General features: G+C 43.5%; 1 protein-coding gene across 1 annotated transcript in view; it reads right to left on the bottom strand.

Annotated features, from left to right (window-relative positions):
• tle2b (TLE family member 2, transcriptional corepressor b) overlaps positions 1-21,650 on the bottom strand; it is a 101,507-nt gene that overhangs the window by 12,370 nt on the left and 67,487 nt on the right. The window contains exons 7-14 of the mRNA XM_034081237.2: positions 19,054-19,354; positions 16,966-16,982; positions 13,533-13,673; positions 9,505-9,558; positions 4,397-4,564; positions 2,901-3,033; positions 1,841-2,010; positions 134-210 (exon numbers count right to left, since the gene is read on the bottom strand). Of these exons, the coding sequence (XP_033937128.1) occupies positions 134-210; positions 1,841-2,010; positions 2,901-3,033; positions 4,397-4,564; positions 9,505-9,558; positions 13,533-13,673; positions 16,966-16,982; positions 19,054-19,354 (1,061 nt within the window). The remainder of the gene's footprint in view (positions 1-133; positions 211-1,840; positions 2,011-2,900; positions 3,034-4,396; positions 4,565-9,504; positions 9,559-13,532; positions 13,674-16,965; positions 16,983-19,053; positions 19,355-21,650) is intronic.

Raw genomic sequence — 21,650 nt, 5'->3', positions numbered from 1 at the left:
CCTCCAACAAATGCATGTGCTTAGATCGATGTTTACAGACAAATAGTCATTAAAGGCTTGAAAATGTGTCTACCAAATGTACTAACACCCCGTTTTCAATCCTAAATGAAATATGGACCGTGTGAATACTCACGGTTTGCCCCCAGAGGAACCCGGCAGAGAGGAGGACAGCCCCGGGGCCCTCAGGTGAGACCGAGACTCGTACGCCACCTGGAGGAGACAACAGAGGGGACGAATAATTAACAGCTTTACACGGACTGACTTAAAGAGGACAAACTGTATGATGGTCATGTTTAGGTGAGTATAAGTTATTTGGGTTTCCACTATAACTTGTTTACATGCCTTTATGTTAAAAAAACATAATTTTGTCTGAACAAAACTATTTTAGCATCTTTTAGAAAGACTTAATGTTGAGCCTGTCTCTTTACGTCTGCTCTGATAGTCTTGAGAAAATATGGTTCACCTTTGCAGAGGTAGTTTTCAAGCAGTCAGTGAGATAGGGATGTACATTTGAATAAACCTTCATGTGACTTAGCAAGTGGAGCCAAATATGAATGGCACAACCCAAATGTATGTGCATTGTCCTCTTTAGAAAGGCGTGGATTTGCAATAGCTTCAACCGTTGTACAGACATGTATCCACATGTTAATGCATTCAAGACGGATAACGTGACAAACACTGGACCTAATTGCAAAATGTCAACCTCCTAAGGCGTAAACCGCCACCACGAAAGGGTGTGGACATTTTTGTCAGAGCATCTTAAAATGCAGCTGATTTATGGGCAACATTAATTAAATGTGTAGCACGTACAGACAAAGCATATGTCAAACTATCCAACTGAATGTTATCCCAAAAATGACTCGGCATTAAAACAACGTGCTGACTGCAGTCTGAAACTCTGCTAAGTGTGTGCGTATTACTGTGCTGACACTAATGTGTGATGTTATGAGCATACTGCCGTCCCCCAGACTGATGCCAGGGTGGTGAAGGGCCACCGCAGTGTACTGTGCATCCTGCCTTAGGCTGGGTCTTCTGGGAGCTAGATACTGTAGCTACACTAACGCCAGCCCACATCAACAAACATGCTACTACATGTCGGCCATAAGAGACTGTAAGCTGTGATTTAACGGCTGAGGCTGCTTCCTGTTGTTCATGTTTGCCATGCTGGACATTTAAATGATTGGAGCATGTTGAAGAAAGTATTTTTCAGGAGTGCTACACAGATTTGCATTTGTGAGTCTTATCAATTACAAAACTTCTCGCCATGACTGTCCCTTTCTATCAAAATGAATAAGTTAATGTAAGCATGATAACTTTAATCATGTAATGAATGCTCTACCTCAGGGGTGTCAAACTCAAGGCCCGGGGGCCAAATCCGGCCCGCGACTTCATTTGATGTGGCCCCGCAAGAGCTTGCAAAGAATATATTACGTTTATTATACGGTTACATGCCACTTTACAGAAGCAGGTTGCCTATAAACTACATGTCCCACAATGCATCTCGTTTTGTGACATGCGCACTGAAGAGACTTCTGCTTTCAGACGTAGTTAATTACTAAGTTATTATCCTATCCGATATTAATCCAATTCAGAGGCAATAATGTAATATAATACATTATTTATTTTATATATATATTTATTTAGTTACAACCGGCCATTTGAGTGCAACCTTTATGCGAATGTGGCCCGCAATGAAATTGAGTTGGACACCCCTGTCTACCTGACAACACAGGACACATTGAGCTTTTTTAACAGTCATCGGGTTCAAACAAACTAATGAGGGTATAGAACTGACGCTGAAATCAAACCTGGACTTAGTAACCATTTGGCCTTTACTCACCATGGGGCTGCGGGAGTAGGCGTTGGCTGCAGCGCTGATCTGTGGAGAGAGAGTCAGAGCCCCCCCGAAGCCTCCCGGGCTGGCCAGCTCTCCATTCAGTCCTGCGTGGGACACCACGCCAAAATGAGCTGGGTATGAACCGGGGGGCACAGACATGGGACTGCGGAGAGCTGGGGAGGGAGGGAAAGAGGAAGGAGGGGATGAAGGAAGGAGGAGAAACACTACATGGAATCTAAACACAATCATAGAGGCTTTTTTGTATTACATTTGAGTTGTTGCGCTATCAGGTAAAACAAGGGTTTCATTGCTGGCCACAGGAGCAGAGAGCTGTTGAGACTTGCTCAAGAGCTCGATGATACATCTGGATCTCTAGAGTTAGAGTCACAGGGGTCTTGCTGTATTTTGAGGCTTTGTGTATTTAAAATATCAGGCCCAAGGGGAGGCCTTTTGTTTAACTTTGCACTGACAAAAATCAAGATATTTTGGGAGGAAAAACCGTAAACTGCATGAATATTCAGCTGTAATTTCATACCATAAACAATCAGGAAAATGGAAACTGGGGGACAAAGGGATGTAGGGCGTGAAGGGCAGAGGAATACTCGGAGCAAATCCCATTCTGGCCATGACAGTTCAATTCAAAGAGCGCTCGTTCAGTTTAAAACATATGACAAAGAGCTCAAGTGGAGCAGCTAAATGAAAGGTTATGAGTAATGCTAAAGCTTTCTCCACTATGTAATGATGTATGTAATCATATCACCATTTGAAGTTGGCTTTTCCTGAGAAGCTTTCTGAATTAGTGGTTTACAAACTGTTGTCAACGGTAACAATATGCAGGGCCATTTTTAGTAAGTAAAGCAAGTCAAATGTATTTATAAAGCGCTTTTCACAGACATAGTCTCACAGTGCTTGACAAAACATTAAAACATCATAGGAATCATAAAAGAATAAATACACAATAACACAAGCCACGTGTAAAGAAGTGCTAAAAACACAATACACAGTAAAGACACAATCAAAACATAGCATACATAGATTTAAGGTTTTATACCCCCAGCCTCACCTAGAGGGTCTGCACTGGAGGCTGCTTTGCTGACCAGACGCAGGCAGGAGGTGCTGGGGCCCGGGGCTCCGGGGGTCAGGGCCTCTCGGTGGGACGGGGACGGGGTGCCAGACTTGGACAATGGAGACTGAGACTTAAAGTCAGAAATGAAATATAACCAATAAAAATCATGGCTGATCTGTCCTGGGAGGTATACGGCTCATCACACCTAAGCCCTCTTTCTTTACGCTGACGTCCAGAATGATGATCACTTGTTAATTTTGATTCAAATCCATGACGGTGTTTCTGGCAAAGCTACGGCTATCATCCAAGTGGCTTGTCAGCAACTTTTAATAAGACAATAACTATTTATTCCAAAACAGTAGAGGATTCAAACCCCCACTCCTTTACCAGATGTGATAGACACATTAATGCACCGATAATCATAATGCAGACATTTAAAAGTGTACGCTTGGTACTTTAAGTATATCATGATGCCGGGTCTTTAAGCCCTCTACTCTTGAGCTTAGACAAAAATAAGAAAGAAATTAAATAAAAATGTTTGTAGGACTATTTATATTTTGCTGCACGGTTGAAAATGTTTCGTATCTTGTATGTTGAGGTGATACTATGATACGTAAAAAAAAAAGAAAAATTAAAAAAAAAAAAAAAGTTTTAATTAGGTCAACTAAAATATGCGTCATATCCTGCTACGGTCCCGCAGCGCCTTTTCTTGCAGGCGAATAACCTGACCCCCGGCTCGATGAGCGAACTATGGATAAATCAAAGAAAAGAAAAGTATCGGAGGGTTTAATTCTGCGTGGACAGAGTGATCTGCTTTCACAGCAAACGACGCTGGCTTATGTTTGATATGTGGAGAGGAGTTGTCAAAGGTGCTGCAGCCTTTACGTGTTGGAGGGAAAACACGGAAGAGGAAGACAGCTGACGACCTTCAGTCATAATTCAATCAGTTAACTCTTTTTAGGGCGCAGCTATATGTTCTATTTATTTCAAAGTGGGCCCATTTTAATTATATTAATTTTCTTCAAACGTGCTATATTTATATAGCACGTTTATAAACGATTTTTGGTCGAGCCAAAGTGCTGTACTTATAATAAAAATAGCCTACAGTAGAGACACTTTACAGCAAATACAACAGCACAGATTGTTCAGAATATCAGTATGAGAAAAACGACACCCTCTGTCCATGTAACAATATATACAACTGTATAAGCTATCAAGCTATCAAATATGTGTTGCGGCTCCAGACAAAAAAAAAGTGTGGAAAAGGGGACAAAATGGCTCTTTTGGTCAAAAAGGTTGCAGACCGCTGAACTACACAAATACCAAAGTGACTCATTGACACAATTTGTATTATTTTTCGATGCCTGTCTGTATTCCATAACATGTACAAAAGAAGCTTTCAGTACTTCTTCCAGCACTGATCATCAGAAAGTATGAGATCAGATGTCCCGTCAACACAGAGCAGCCGCTTCCTAAGTATCACTCGGTCTCACCTGGGCAGAGTCCTTGGACTTCCCCGGGGTGGGGCTGCGGGGGTTCAGGGGGGAGGGGGCCTCTCCGGCGCTAGAGGAGCCCGGCAGCTCTTTCCTCAGAGTGGGCGCCCGGTCCAGCCCGTTCCCGTGGGGCGAGTGGGGGGGGCTGCCGGCAGGGGAGTTCGGCTCCTGGACGACAAGAGGTTGAAAATCGATCTCAAGTTCTGGTGTTTCTATATTTTCAGTCTCAGGAAGGTCACACAATGACTCAGCTTGTTTGCACTCAAGTCCTTTTTGCAGCATTGCATCAAAATGACTTTTTCTGATTAAAGATGGAAGCCTTTAAATGCTTCAAGTTGCACATCATAATTATTATATAGTAAGTATTTATCACATGTTTACTGTCGTCTTTTGTTTGTGTCTAGGTTTTGTGTAAATATCCCGAAAACTAGATTCTCACTATTAGTAATAAACCTGGTTGCTGTTACCACCAATAAAAAGGGAGTCACCAAATCAACCATAACTGAGAATATGACCATATTAAATATAGAGAAAAAAGCACACTTAGTGATACAATGAAGACAAATAAGTACACATCCATGGCTCAAATATGAGCAGCAGCAATTAAAATGCAGCAGATTCTTGTGTACCGGGCAGACACAGCCTCCAGTGCCACAGTCTGTTTGGTGATTTCTGACAGGCTCAGGGAACATTACATGGAAGAGTAGAGATTGTCACTGTGTCGGCACGGTGGTGTGTGGAGATAATGTTGCTGTTACAGCGGCTCTCATCACCGGAGACACTGTTGAGCCAGCGCTGCCTCCCCCAGAACAAAGTGCTGCAGTAAGCACTTCTCACCGGGCACAGTGATCAGCACCGACATTTTATACACATGGCTTACACACACACACACACACACACACACACACACACACACACACACACACACACACACACACACACACACACACACACACACACACACACACACACACACACACACACACACACACACACACACACACACACACACACACACACACACACACACACACACACACACACACACACACACACACACACACACACACACACACACACGTCACATTTTCTGTTCTTGACGCTTTTGTACTAGTTTCTGAATCACACAAGAGACCGGTTCCGCTTTTGTGTGCAATATCAAAAAACAGCGGGCTCAGATAAAACATATTTTTGTACACTGCGTGAAGTATTTAAAGAACTCAAATATTCCAGGGGCATAAACGGCTTTGCATATATTAAATGAAGACTGCAGTTATCTAATGAGAGAAAGGAGGTAGGGTGAGGAGGAGAGGAGATGGGAGAAGAGAGGCTTCAAGGAGATGGGAAAGAGAACAGAAATAAACAAGAGGTATATTAGAGGAGATGGTGTGCGTGTGTGTGTGTGTGTGTGTGTGTGTGTGTGTGTGTGTGTGTGTGTGCGCGTGTGTGTGTGTGTGTGTGTGTGTTCACCAAAAGAGAACACAAATAGCAGCTGCTGGTAATGAGCTTACATGGGAGCTCTTTCTATTTACAAGGAAACGGCAGCAGCACGCTGAAGCAGCGACATACCATTTCACATTCACAAACCCAGGTTACTCTTGATGATTGACATTAAAACACGCAGGCGAAACAAACACTGAAATGCAGTGTTGTTTAGTCGTGGATATGCAGTAGGTGTAGAGCTGAAAGCATTACTTGACTTGTTGGTGTTCAGAAAAAGGAGGCTAATTTGCAGCTACTCTGTAAATGGATTGGTTATTGGATACGTAATTTTTTAAGCAAAAAAACGCAAACTAGTTCCAACTTCTTAAGCTATAAAATATCTCCTTCATTATACAACAGTAAATACATATGGATGTTTCTTTTTAAGATTATTTGTCTGATATCTAACAGACCATAGGATTGATCCGACAGGAAGTGCTCGTGAGGCTGGGGAAACACGTCTCTGAGCCCCGGACCATCAGCACCGGTTCCCCTCAAGGCTGCGTTCTGTCCCCTCTGCTCTTCTCCCTGTCCTCCAACAGCTGCACCTCCAGTCTGTCACGCTCCTGAAGTTCAGACGACACCACCCTCATCGGACTCATCTCTGGTGGGGACGAATCTGCCTACAGGTGGGAGATGGACCATCTGGTGACCTGGTGTGGGGAGAACCACCTGGAGATCTCAAGACAGTGGAGATGGTTGTGGACTTTAGGAAGAACGCAGCCCCCCCCCCCCCCCCCCCCCCCGCCCCCCCATCACTCTGTGTGACTCCCCAGTAACTGCTGTGGAGTCTTTCCGCTTCCTGGGCACCATCATCGCCCAGGACCTCAAACGGGAGCAGAACATCTGCTCCCTCATCAAAGCACAGCCGAGGATGTTCTTCCTGAGGCAGCAGAAGAAATTCAACCTGCCAAAGACGATGATGGTGAACTTCTGCACCTCCATCATGGAGTCCATCCTCACCATCTGGTACGCCACAGCCAAGCATAAGGGCAGGCTGCAGCGGGTCATCCGCTCTGCAGACAAGGTGATCGGCTGCTATCTGCCATCCCTCCACGACCTGAGGCGGGCAGGGAAGACAGTGGCCGACCCCTCCCACCCTGGATACAAACTGTTCACCCCCCTCCCCTCTGGCAGGAGGCTGCGCTCCATCGGGACCAAAACCTCTCGCCACCTGAACACTTTCTTCCCCTCCGCTACCGGCCTCTTAAACAAGGCCCGGCCCCCCCACTGACACTTACCTCAGCCACAACGTAGTCTCTATATGCATTACATTAATGCTCAAATACTGCTTACTGCACATATTCTTATTTCATAGTTTATATTCTATAATTCATTCTATAACTGCAATCTATTTCGCTGTAAATTACTGCTCTATTTTATTGCTATTTAACTATATTTTATTACAGTGTCCTTAAAGATTTCTTGTTTTATATTTAATGTATGCACCACGACATCAAGTCAAATTCCTTGTATGTGTGAACCGACCTGGCAATAAACCCGTTTCTGATTCTGATCTATTAATCTACAGCAAAGAAATAGTCTCATTTCAGATCATGTTATAGTTATACTATATAGATCCCAAATTGGGACTTATTTTCACATTTTCATTACTTTGTCTGTATTCAAATTGAATTAGTTGTAAAAAAAAGAATGAAACACGCTAAAAATGACAGGTGACCAAAGCTACGTAAACTTAAAAAAGGAGCTCTTCCAAAAAAAATACCTACAATGACACAATGAATTTGTGAGGTAAGATATATTTCAATCTGACGCACGCACGCGCGCACACACACACACACACACACACACACACACACACACACACACACACACACACACACACACACACACACACACACACACACACACACACACACACACACACACACACACACACACACACACACACACACACACACACACACACACACACACACACACACACACACACACACACACACACACACACACCCACACACACCCACACACCCACACCCTACAGGATGTGAGATTGAAGTATTGACAGCCCGACAGTGAGGGTTATGCAGAGCACGGAGAGGTGATACAAGCGGAGCAAAGTACATCTATCGTTATTCCCGCGAGCAGCACTGGTCCGATGGATTCATGTGTTATTCATGTTCGGGCTGCAGAGAGCTTCTGTAGGATAAAGGCTGCGTGTAACTCTGGCTTTGTAGGGAACCAAACATGTTGCTGAAACAGGGATGAACAGCTCCTGCAGAAGGACTGAGAGAAAGTGGGAGGGAGAGAGAGAGAGAGAGAGAGAGAGAGAGAGAGAGAGAGAGAGAGAGAGAGAGAGAGAGATCTGTGGGTGAGCTCAATACTTCCCACAGTGGAGAGCGAGGACTGGGAGAGAACATTGGTAGCGAAGGCTGAATATTTTCAAATTGCTCTGAAGAAACTAATAACAGTTCTGCTTCAGCGAGTGTGGTCACCGTGCATGAAGACTTGGGAGTGTGACCCATTGACAAACTTTGTTATTAAGCGATAAGTAGACAGAAGGTAACGCTTTCTTTCAAGATTCATAGAATTTAAGATATGTCATTTGCTAGTTTTGTAAGTATTTAAGGAGATACCACACATGCATGTCCAGCATACTCATATTCTGTTAGTTACACTCGCCAAGGAATTGAAGAAAAACAACCCTATAGCTGAAAATGGTGGAATGAGCATCAGGACGGAGGAAGCTTACACATCTCTTTCGACTCCACTTCGAGCCATAGAATTACTCACAAAGCACTTTTAAACTAATAAAGGACTGGCTTATCGAAATCCAGTTGAAATGTTTTGGCTCTATGAAACCTGATTATATGTTTCTGTTTTCTTCAAGTTTGTATCTTCTTGGTCGAACGCACTTATTGTAAGTCGCTTTGGATAAAAGCGGCAGCTAAATGCAATGTGGTGTAATGTAATAAATGCACACGTGTTTCTAAATACAAAATGGCCAATCACAGCCACAGATTATTTGATATAACTTGTCTTTTGTTAGACAACCCAATATGTTATCTAAATATTTCTGAGATAAAGCAGTTTACCAAATACACCTCAAAAGGCTATACTTAAGAGTCAACAAGTGAAGGATGGCATATTTATAAAGTTACTTGAACTTTCGCACTAATAAAAGCTTAGAATGATTGGTTCGGATGGGCAGGGGCAAGATCACTGGAAAAAGTATCACTTTTTAGTTGATATTGCACAATTATTAGCACATATTATGTTCCTATTTACTGACACCCATTAACGCCTTCTCTGCTTTTAGCTCTGTTGGTCTCCATCCTCCCCTGAGGGAAATACCCTACCAGCGACCACGTTCAAGAGCTTCATGCTATATGTGTCTGCCATGCAGCAGGCATAACCTTCTTTTTCTGAAATGATCTGCCTGCCGCAGCTGAGGACAGGTTTGATGAGAGTGAACCAAGTTTTCGGATGTAAAAAAGAATTGAATGCGCTTAAAACGGGGACGACCTCAGTAGAGTGATACTTTTCTGTGTGTTGTCTCCACAAGCAAACCCTTCGACATGCAAGAAGACCACAGTTAATAATAAAGTATCAGCCACTAGATTAAGGACGTCAAAAAACAATTCAAACACAGATAGGTGACTTACTTCATTGGAGACGTCCACTACGAGATTGTCTTCACTCTTGTCTCCATCACTGTCCTGAGGAGCAAAGACGACATAAAAAGGTTAGATATTCTCCAAATGTCTCCATAGCCATAAAGACAAGACAGCTGGTGTGTTGGTTTCTATCTCTCTATCCCTCATGCAGATATAGTATACTGTAAGTGTACATTGAGAACTTTCATAATAAAGATGGAGACGCACAAAGAACACACACACGTCTACACACAGATCGATATATCAATATCACACTGGCTGCTCTTTGCTTCTTTCCACTGTCTGTCCTCCGTGCAACATATAACACTGTTAGGGAATCATTTGCTTAGGTATTCAACCTTCGACACAGTTAATCGTTTTCTCTTCTCACTGTCTCCTTTCCCACGGCATAGTTAACTTCTACGCCGTGGGTATTGTTCTCTCTTAAGGAGGGGCAGCTTGGGCGCATTGTTGTTGCCAGTCTATGACCGAGCACAAGCCGCCATGAGGTAGTTTACTGTGCAGGGACGTAGGCTCCCTGGCGCCCGTTCTTTCCTACGGACGAGAGCTCTCGTTAGATTCTGATGAAGAATGTTGATTATTACGCTCCGAACTAGTTGAAACCTCGAGCTGCAGAAAGAGTTCTTCAGAATTGGTTTGGCAGCCGCCGTGTCAACTCGTGACACACCACCTGTCTTGTCAATTCTCCGGCCGTAACTCCAAATAAACCGTCAGTGTTTGCCATCAAAGCTCCAGCTCTCCTCGTGTCTCTCTGAGTCCTGTTTCCAATTGCTTCACCAAGCATCTCACTCACTCACACACTCGCACGCACGCACGCACGCACGCACGCACACACACACACACACACACACACACACACACACACACACACACACACACACACACACACACACACACACACACACACACACACACACACACACACACACACACACACACACACACACACACACACACACACACACACACACACACACACACACACACACACGACACACACACACACACACACACACACACACACACACACACACACCACACACACACACACACACACACACACACACACACTTGCTCTTTCTCCACTGATGGCACATTTTCCCTTTTGGTCTAGCCATCTTTATATATCTCTCTCTCTCTCTCTCCCTTTTTCTGGCACTTAGTCACCATGGCAACAGCGCTTTGATGCGATCATGGCCTGATATTTCTATTGACATCAGTGTGGAGTGACATCAGCACCTAATTACACCGAGCCAAAACAGGGCTACGTCTACGGTCTATTCAGAGAGCAGAAAAACAGAGACACACAAAGAGAGATGGGAGAGAGGGAGGATGGAAAGAGGAACACATGCAACATGAGATGGAACACAAAGGTAGAGAGGTGGAAGTATTGAAATTGAGCATGAGTGATAAAGAGACAGAGATATATAGGATCAGAAAGGCAAACAGACAGAGAGAGGAAACGAAAGAGGAAAGGAAGAAGGAAGGAAAATGCAAAATAGATCAAAACAGCGAGAAGAAAGAGATTGAGAAGGAAAAGTAGAGAAATTGAGATGTGGTGACAAAAAAGGCGTTTCCGCAGCAACCGGACTAAAACCACGAGACACAGAGACGGCTTCATCCCGCGGGCAATAAGACTGTTAAACAACTGAACTGCTGAAACTATTCATCTGCTACTTCATCATTATTTATCTATTATCTAATATATCATTCCAATAACTTGTATATAGACAGGGGTGCACATAACTGGCGTCACAAAGCGCATTTGCGTACCGACGTAATTGTGAAGCTTTTCCAGAAGACGGATAGATCACCCGACGACCCCCCCCCCCGTTGACGTTCGCGATACAGAGGGCTTCATCAATAAAGTTTGAGTGGAGCCAGAAGTTGGAGTACCAGACACTGACTCCAGTGCACCCCTGTGTATAGACTCGTATTGGACTATTCCACTTTTTTTCGAACAATTTTTCTTTTGTATTACTTTTAATATAGTATACTTTAATATTGTTTTAATATTGTCTGCTTATCTGTATTATTGTGTCGCATTGCTGGAGAAGCCTGTGACCTAAGATTTTCAACGACATAATTGAATTGATTTATTTAGAACAAGGGACAGTGTACATTAATCAACATATTGAAAACATGTAAAAGTACTCGAATTAGCCAAAAGGCTAGTTTTCACTGATAGTCCCTTTGCCAGATGGTGATAGACATCCTAAAAGAAATTATAAAAATACTACGACATTGTTATACCATTGTACATATTTACAATAGATGACATCACTGAATACAGATAAGAGCAAGTCATGATAATAAATAAAACATTTACAATACACACTCATACACACACCTACACCCAGTGAGCCACTTTTTAATACTGTGCTTGAATGCGTAGTAGGATGAGGACTCTCTCATTTTTACTCTGTAGCTATGTTAGTTTGACAATAAAGAAACTTGAACCTTGAACTAGACAAGGCAAAAGAAACAGCAGGAAGACAGAGAGTGAGAAGGACAAGGACTGGAATGGAAAGATAGAGAAAGACAGGAATGCAAAGATGAGAAAGTAAAAGGAGAACATTTAAAATGAGATTAAAAAAAGAGGAACATTGAGAGGTTAAAGTAGTGACAGAAATATAAAAGAGCAGAAAGGCAAACAGATAAAGGGAGGAAGGTCAAGAGGATAAAGTAAAAGAAGAAAATACGAGAAAAAAAGAAGCGTGGAGAAGACAGAGTGGGAAGAATAGTGAAATTGAGGGATGGTGATAAAGTGAAAGAGACATCTAAGAGCAAACAGACATACAGGAAAAAGTCAAACACAAAATAAGTTGGAAGAAAAAATCTAGAAATCTTTTCCCTCTAGAAAAAATCTAGAGGGAAAAGAAGTGAAATTGAAAGGTGGGGAGAACGAGACGGAGCAGAAGGGAAAACGGAGAGAACTGGGAGCTGCAATGTGACAGCCAGAAAGAGAGGGAACAGCTCCAGAAAGGGGAAACTATCTGCTCTTGTTCTCGCTCTGAACTAATGGCAAGATTTGGAGCGCTGCTGTTGTTGACGCCAAACTGATTCAGCTGGAGGCCGTGTTCCACAGACAGACTCCCGGTGTCAATCAATCCTCCAGAGCGCAAACACACAGCCGTCTAATTCATTACAGCTATCTGCCTTGGCCGCCTCTCTGCTGGCGCTGCATCGCCCGCGGCTGCTTCCTCTTCCCCGTCCCAGCATCCAAACGCGGCTCCGATTGGCCCCGGGCCCCCCAGGAACCCTGTGTGGCCAATAACGTCATGGCCGACGTCTTAAATGACCACAGAGATGCCCTTTGTGACATCTTTGGAGTGTGTGTGTGTGTGTGTGTGGCTTTATTTAAACTACTCGGTGATAATGATGCAAACATCCACATCAATAGCAAACTAGTAGCATCTAATATGAACAATTTGTTGCATATTTATACGTTTAATAATTGATACATGTATTTATTTGTTTAGTAACGAGGAAAGTACACGTTTAAAAACCTTAAAATGAGACACAGTTAGCTTAGAGGATATGTTTCATTAGCAGTCTCAGGAAAGACGTTTCAAAGTAATAAAAGTAGTTACAAAAATAAACAAATTCAACAAAGAAGTTTATATAAAAAAAAGCAAACATACTTGAAACATACTCTTCTCCTTGGCATTCAGAAACAAGTAGATTGTTGCTTTTATTTGCTTTCAGTGGTCTATTGTTTTTATTATTTATTTTTTAATTATTACGTTTATTCTGGTTTGTTTTGTGTTTGTATCTTGTATTTTAAATGTATTTATATTATGTTGTGTGAGCTTTTCTCTCTGTACAGCACTTTGGTCTGAGGGTTTTTAAAGTGCTATATAAATAAAGTTGGATTGGAAATATAGAAACCAGATATCGACACAAATAGATGATTAACTTTTATATCTAGGTGTATATTTCTAGATGTTTACCCTTCTGCAGCCCATGGTCATCATTTATATGACATGTTATCTTATGAGGAGAAAAACACATACATAGGAGTGTGGAGGGAGCGGCTCCTTGTCGTCGCAGCGCCTCCTCTTGGCCTCGGCTCCTCCCTGAGAGGAGGAGTAGCCTCCTGACGGGCCCTGCCGCTCCTCATTGGGCTGACTGTCAGTTGATGACACTGACTTACTCTGAAAGAGAAAAAACACAACTATAAACACACAATCTCTTAGCAATACTTCCTGAGAGACAGACTTTGAAAGACACACTTAAAAGGGGAAACACAAATCTAATAAAGTACTGATTATGATATCAAATTGGCCCTAATATTCTCATTTCAGGTTCATATTTGTATTTAGTGTTTCTACTGTGACGTGTTTACAAGCTTTAATGTTCAAACAGCACTTTATTGTTCTCATACTGCCTGTGCTGCAGCACCTCTTTTCACCCTCTGTCTGAAACCAGGGCCCAGTCTGCTCTGATTGGTTAGCTGGTGGGCTCTGCTGGGATTGGTCAACTGCTCAGAGTTGTCCTACCTTAGCCTATCACTTGTGTGTTGTGTTGGAGCGCCAGCCAAACAAAGAGTGTTACATAGTGATGTCACTACAGTGTATGTTATGGAAGTAAACAAAGGAGTCAGAGTTGAAATGGTTTCAGGCAGAGGGGGGAGTGTGTGGGAGAGAAACTCCCTTTGGAGGGATGACAGGCTTTGCAGACCATTTACATGCACAAAACCCTTTACAACACAGAGCAGGAGAGGGAAAACCCCAAATGGCCTAATAGGGCCTCTTTAAGAAGCCTTCACACAATGGCTCTGTAGACATTAGCTTGGGTAAAGAAGGTAGAACACACTCAGCGGCAAACACACACACACACATACACACACACACACACACGCCGAGAACAGCAGACGTAGGCACAGGTTTAAACCGTAGCCATAGAAGCACAAGACAGCGTACGAAGCTAATTAGTGCTCTCCCCCCCGACACACGCAGTCCTAATGTAAAATATGACTCTCATTATTTGGCAATAAAGCTGTGCCGGCATATTTACAACACAGCCGGGCGCTCGCGCTGAGAAAAGACGCATCAAAGCATTGTGTTGTTTTTTACGCTGGGGCCAGAGGTTCGGTGAGGGCCACTTGTCATTCTCTGTCCCCTGTGGGGGGGGGAAAGCTCAGTGTGGGTTCAACACACCAATGAGTCACACAGGAAGGAGCCCACAGGGCCGACAGGAAGGAGCGCTGGACGGAGGAGAAACCACACAATGGACCTCAGTGCAACTCAACAAACTTCCCTCTCTGCTTTCTCCTCCTCCTCCTCCGCCTTTCCCCCCTCTTCTCCTGTCCTCTATTTCCCCTCTGTTTAAAATTCCAACATGTTTTACTGGTCTCTTTGAGAAAACGCCAGTTGATATGCATCTCTCCCCTCCCTCTTTTCCAAATGCTGTAATACTTGGCTTCGTTCAGTCAAGACCTCGGCTCTCATATGAGAAATATGTTCCTGCTGCTTAACAATCAGCATTGTGTTTAGCAATTAAATTATGCTCTGGGTTTCATAGCGGACGGAGAGAGAGGGAGGGCAAGTGAAATCAGTAGCGCTGTTAAATCATTTTCATTTCTCAATAAAAGCCAGAACAAAGACTTGCTGGTATTTTCTTTAACAACCTTTCCCTTCCTACTTTTCTATGTCTTCTTTCTTCCTCTTTAGTCTTTCTCTCTCGTTCCTTTTCCAATTTCACTCTCCACCCCCCCCCCCCCCTCTCTCTCTGTGTGTGTTATCAACAGTTACGCTGATGAAGGCCAGCTGTCCTCCACTACAGTAAGTGAGTGTTCACACACTTTCCAGGAAGCAGAGAAATCTGCAGCCAGGGAGAAAGCCATAGACGTCCACTGAATTTCACTCAGACGATTTGCACTCCATTAATTCTCCAGGCGATTAGCAGGGACTTTTAACTACAGAGGCATAAAATGTGTGCAGAACCTGTGAGGCAGATTGCATTCACTACATTTTTCTAAGGATGGTTTTTATTATTATTATCTTTAAGCCCATTAATTATGGTAACCTGAGTCAGCATCTCACCTTCACACTTAATTAAAATGCTGCAAGTTTGAAAGTAAATCTGTTCAGCAAAAGTGGTGTTCTTGCCTACGACCTTAAAAGGACATGATGTCAACATCAGTATTACAGCAACTTGCAATTGAGTTAGAAGATAGACTTGAATGCTCCCCTGATCAATGCAAGAGATCAAGGTCTGCTGAGAAACATATTTTCATATGGTTCTCAGCAGTGTGAATGTTGGTGTTTTTCTGACCTTAAAGTGGACCTATCATGCTATATTTGAATAATATATTGTAGGGCCATACCTATATAAAACATGTCTGTGACGTTTTTTTTTTCAAAATACCAAACAGATCATGCATTTTAGCCATGCCTCATTTCGCTCTATTTGCTCTTTTCCAGCCCTGTCTTTGCAAGGGCTGATTCTGTGGCAAATGAGCTGCAGCTGACCACGCCCCCCTGCAAAGGAGGGGGGCGAGGCACGAGCGTCATGTTACCATGCTGTTACCATGCTGTTACCATGCCACGGCAACCCCCCATTCCCCTGATAGGTGGAGAGTTGCCCATATAGGCGGAGCTTCTTGTTTCTGACGTCAGAGATATTTCAATCTGTCTCAGTCTGTATCAGATCCGTTGCAGCCCCGTTTTTAGAGATTTGGGTACGGAGGAAAAGAGAGAGAGTTGTGCTTTCTGACACTTGGTGAGTTCCCTGACACACCGGGGAGGGGACACATATCCATGTATAAAAGACGTACAAAAGTGCATTTTTGCATGATAGGTCCCCTTTAAGGAAGTTGAAGCAAATACAGTAGTTGTAGTACTAAAACTTCTGTGTCAATCCGTGAAGTCAACAATACTTTTTCCAATTGACTTACATGGGGAAAGAGACATCTGTAAATCAGGGGATCATTTCTTAAAAAACTCAATCAAGTACACACTTTTACAACCCCTACAGTTCCCCTATTGTTGGCGTGTTATACTGGATCCAAGCTGGCGTTTCTACACACACCAAATGCTGTGTATTCTTGGCAGCATTTGCCATTAACTTTGTTTTAATCCTTTCACTTGTTCAGTAATTAGTCTAGATTACCAGAACATTTGTGGCGCTGATGAGCAAACAGTTGCTTGTTCATCCATTCTGAGTTTCTACTTTGTTCCAGAAAACAGTGAAACGCTGTGAGCTCACGAGGGAAGTAAAAACCTCGAGCCGCTCAAGGTTGAAAGCACTGAGCAGATATTGTGCTGGCGTTGAGCTGCGTTCTCCTGGCAGGGCTCCATGCCGTACCCAGAGGTTTTTTTTTAGAGGCCACTTTACAGTGCGTCTCCATTTCCCTCAGTTTATCAATGTCACACACACACACACACACTCGCACACACAGACAGACACTATGACGCTTTACTGTGCACACATACGAATACTCACCCTGCTGGGCGCTCCCTCTGGGATGGGGCGGAGAAAGGTAAATAAGAGAGTAGAGAAAAAGGGAAAAAAGAGAGAACATTTGACGTCAGTGGTGATAATAATAACAACAACAGTCCCCAGTCAGCCAAGGTTGCACTGAACTCCAACTTATCCTCTCTAATAAAGATACAGCGCAGCTATTGTTCCTGATTTCAGCGTCCTCTTTATCATCCCCTCCCTCTCACACAAAGCTCTCTGTCTTCCTCCGCAGCCTCGTTCAACGCTCTCTATCCGTTCACTCATTCTTCCTCTCGTATGCAAGAGCAGAAACACACACAGCTGCAGACATGCATAAGCTCTCACCCAGATGCTTAGCACGCCACTCTGAACACATTGATCTCTCTATCTCGTTCCCTTTCTCTACTCATTTCTCCTTCTTCTTTTTGCCTCTCCTTCTAGTCCTGGGTTTATTCATGAGAACGTCTCCCTTGGCTCGCTGCCTGCAACAGAGCGCAGAGATAAGATATTCTATTGGGGTGAATGAGAGTTCACTGGGAGAAAGCATTTCTTGTGCATTCACACAAGTGCCATGCCACGAATACGTCCGTCGGTATTATAACGTCGATCTGAAAAGGGGAGTTCATCGTACACATTATGCAAACGCCGGCAGTCACAAGTGATGTATGTCTCGTGCATTTTGGTTTAAGATTATAAAATGATGTTTTTATTCCGTCGCTGCTGTCAAAGTTTATCTCAATGCAAATCCAATCTCAATGAAAATACAGATATGCAAACATTTTGTGTGGGAAAAGATTATACTTGCATGCGGGGTATCTGATGGTGTCATTCTGGATGATTTCCCAGAGTCTGTTGCTCCACCTCGCTTGTATTGAACTTGCTACATCTCTTCTCAACATGTTGGATAGTGGAATGGATTTTCAATGTTGAAAGCTTGTGTGGACACTGACCTGACACAACTGCAGACATGATGTGTTTTAGGGCGATAAGGGAGTACAACGTCCTGGCTTGGAGCCAGATTAAAATATCAGCTCATGTTTTATTTGCTCTGGTAAATGTGTCTGGCGTCCTTCCCCTTTGGAAAGAAGTATAATATATACTTTATTAAATATAGGGCTTTTGAGACGATGACGGTGAAGAGGAGCGCTGATGAGGCGTTTCCCCCAAAGAATAATATAAAAAGAAGGCTGCTGCTGATGAGTAACTTCCTAGATTTTCAAAAAAGAACCCGTCAACACTTTCTTTATATTGACCATGAATTACGTTATGTATCGCTGCTCTAATTAGTTGAAGCTCCGCCGAAATGCATTTTTATCTACGGCTGATCAACGGTCTTAGAAATCAACCATGAACTGTTAGGTTGCAGATGAGTTTTTGTGGTGTCAGGCTAAAAGCAAGTGTAATGAACACATTCTAAACTGCCCTGGTCAATCCTGCTGGAAATATCATGCTGTTTCTCTAATACCAATTAAAGACAACTTCCTGTGAACTTTTAGTCTTCAAACGGCTCACGTCCTCCAGGTAATTGAAGCCGGCTGCCACTGAATGTAACCCTAGGGATCAGATGTATTTCCTGTTAACATAAACCGTTTTTAATTTCTTCATTAGAAGGCTACATCGTGTAAATGTCAAATCCTAACTCTCCGCTGCTCTCTGTCCTAAACGGCTTGTTGGAGCTCCTGCCCCCCCCCCCTCCTCCCTGTGAGCCCAGTGGCCGTCTGCGAGACAGCGAGACACAGCGAAACCCAGCCCGAACACACACACACCGACTCACAGGAGAAATCGGCGGAGCTGCAGCTGAGAAAAGAAAAGTGTGTGTGTGTGAGGATTTAACCTAACAGCTCCGCGGACGTAACGTAACGGCTCCACGGATTATTGTTTCACTATTCTTTCATTATTGTTTCATTATTGTTTCATTATTGTTTCACTATTGTTTCATTATTGTTTCATTATTGTTTCATTATTGTAGTCCCATTGTGTTACTTCGTATTGTATTATTGCCTGGACAGCACTTTGGTCAACTGAGGTTGTTTGAAATGTGCTATATAAATATAAATAAAGATTGAGATTGAAAACTCGACGGCTCTTTACCTCTGAGATGTTCGGCGTCGAGGTGGTTTCGCTCATCTTTGGAGGCGAGGTGGGCCGAGACCCCCAGGGCGCCGGTCAGCGCCAGCAGCCCTGACCCCCCCGCCCCCAGGGAGAGGCCTGAGGGGTGAGGCGTGAGGGGGATGCCGGGGGCGTGGTGAGACAGGTGCTGGAGCTGCTGCTGCTGTGGCCACAGGGAGAGGGGGGAGAGGGGAGGGGGAGATGGTGGCATACAACAGGGTGGGAGGTTAGAAGAAACAAGGTAAAGAAATCGAAGCACGAGAAAGTGCAAAGAACACTCTGACTGGAGACCGACCAAGGTGATGCGGACACACACTTCGCACAAAGAGGTGTCTTGAACTTCATATACTGATTAAGAAGAGAATGATCGCTGTAAGTATAGTCTCTCGTGGTACTCGTACCCCTTTGGTTATTTTGTTACGTCACTTTTTGTATTGTTGTTGCTCTCTCCCATGTTTTTCAAATTGTTATGCTATGACGTTTGTATTTAGTTTGCTTTGAACAGCCATTTGAGGCATTTCTTGTGATTGTAGCTTAACTAGAGCGTTATATAGCCAATATGCGTGTGTTACTCTGATGTATTGTATTCCTCTGTTCCAAAGCTTATTTTCTACTGATGTACCGATCAACTTCTGCATCAATGCTTGTGTATTATGCTCTTTTAAGGTTAAGAGTATTTACTGACGTGTCTCCGCGCTTTAATGTTCAAACAGCTCTTTATGTTCCTCATACTGCCTGAGCTGCAGCACCTCTTGTCACCCTCTGTCTGAAACCAGAGCCCAGTCTATTGGTTAGCTGGCCGGCTCTGTTGGGTTGGTCGCTAGCCAATAGAAGCGTGAGTGTTGCATAATGATGCCATCATGTTACGGAGTTAAGCATATTATTTACACACGGCATCTATTGCACGTCTGTCCGTCCTGGGAGAGGGATCCCTCCTCTGCTGCTCTCCCCGAGGTTTCTCCCATGTTCCCCTTTAAACTGTGGGTTTTCTCTGGAAGTGTTTCCTTGTACGATGTGAGGGTCTAAGGACAGAGGGTCCAAGGACAGAGGGTCTGAGGACAGAGGGTCTAAGGACAGAGGGTCTGTGGACAGAGGGTCTGTGGACAGAGGGTCTGTGGACAGAGGGTCTGAGGACAGAGGGTCTAAGGACAGAGGGTCTGAGGACAGAGGGTCTAAGGACAGAGGGTCTAAGGACAGAGGGTGTCGTTTTTCTCATACTGATATTCTGATCAATCTGTGTTGTTGTATTTGCTGTAAAGTGTCTCGACTGTAGGCTAATTTTATTTTATGTACAGCACTTTGGCTCCACCAAAAATCGTTTATAAATGTGCTATATAAATAAAACTTGATTTGATTTGATATACATACAATATACTAGGGCTGCTCAATTAATCGTATTTTAATCGCAATTACGATTATGGCTTGCAACGATTACGAAAACAACGTAATCGGAATAAAATGATTATTTTGTTATTATTACTTACTTTCTTTTTTTCAATTTTTTTTTTTTATTGGTTTTTCAGTTGAATTATGCTTAAAGTTCAGGGTAATCAACTGTTAAAAACATACTGTTCAAAAAAAATTCTCCAATAAATGGATGCTTTCAAAGTAAATGGATAATCGTTTTTTAATAATCGTGATATCAATTATTGACCCAAATAATCGAGATTATGATTTTTGCCATAACCGAGCAGCCCTACAGTATACCTTGCCTAACTCCACTATATAACAGATTACAGGAAAGGGAAACATCCAAAGGCACAACAGGGCCTTGTTAGAAAAGGAAGTGCTAAGAACAAAGGAGATGAAGAAGACGGCGGATAGAAAGAAAGTGAGAAGGCGAATGAAATGAAATCCACATGGAGAGCTTGGCAATTAGAGAGGGAAATAAGAGGAAGGAAGATATACAGATTATTGGATTAAAGATGGACACCAAGGAATATAGGAAGAGGGAAATGAAATGATCAGGGCACACAGAGAAAGCACAGAAAGAGGAGATGGTAAGTGAAAGAAAGAAATGGGATGCATTACAGAGGAATGGCAGCATGAGGAAGATTGAGGCCAAGGGAGAGCGCAGAGAGGGGGCATGTGAGGGGAAGAAGGAACTGAGGGAAATCACGGAGGAGGCAGTGAAAAGTGAACAGGAGAGGAAAGGTAGGGCACGAGGGTGAATGGGCTCAGGAGGAGGGAGGGAAAGTGTGCAGTGGAGAGAGACAAGATAAGACGGAGCCAGAAACAATGAGAGAGGAGGATACATGAGGACAGGGAAGGAGGGAGAGAAGGATCAAAGATTAAAAAAGGAGGGATGAGAAGAAAGCTGGAGAAAGAGGATGATGGGGATAGTGAAGGGAGCAGAGGAGCAGCTCCAGATGAAGAAAGGCTGTTATCCGGAGGGGAGCATTATGATGTGTTTTCCGTGTGTTGTTTTGTCGAAGCTGGTGTGTATGACACACACACACACACACACACACACACACACACACACACACACACACACACACACACACACACACACACACACACACACACACACACACACACACACCACACACACACACACACACACACACACACACACA

This window comes from Pseudochaenichthys georgianus, chromosome 4 (genome assembly GCF_902827115.2).
Source record: "Pseudochaenichthys georgianus chromosome 4, fPseGeo1.2, whole genome shotgun sequence".
Lineage (NCBI taxonomy): Eukaryota > Metazoa > Chordata > Actinopteri > Perciformes > Channichthyidae > Pseudochaenichthys > Pseudochaenichthys georgianus.
The sequence above is the reverse complement of the archived record's forward strand: the minus strand, read 5'-3'. Positions and strand labels throughout refer to the sequence as shown.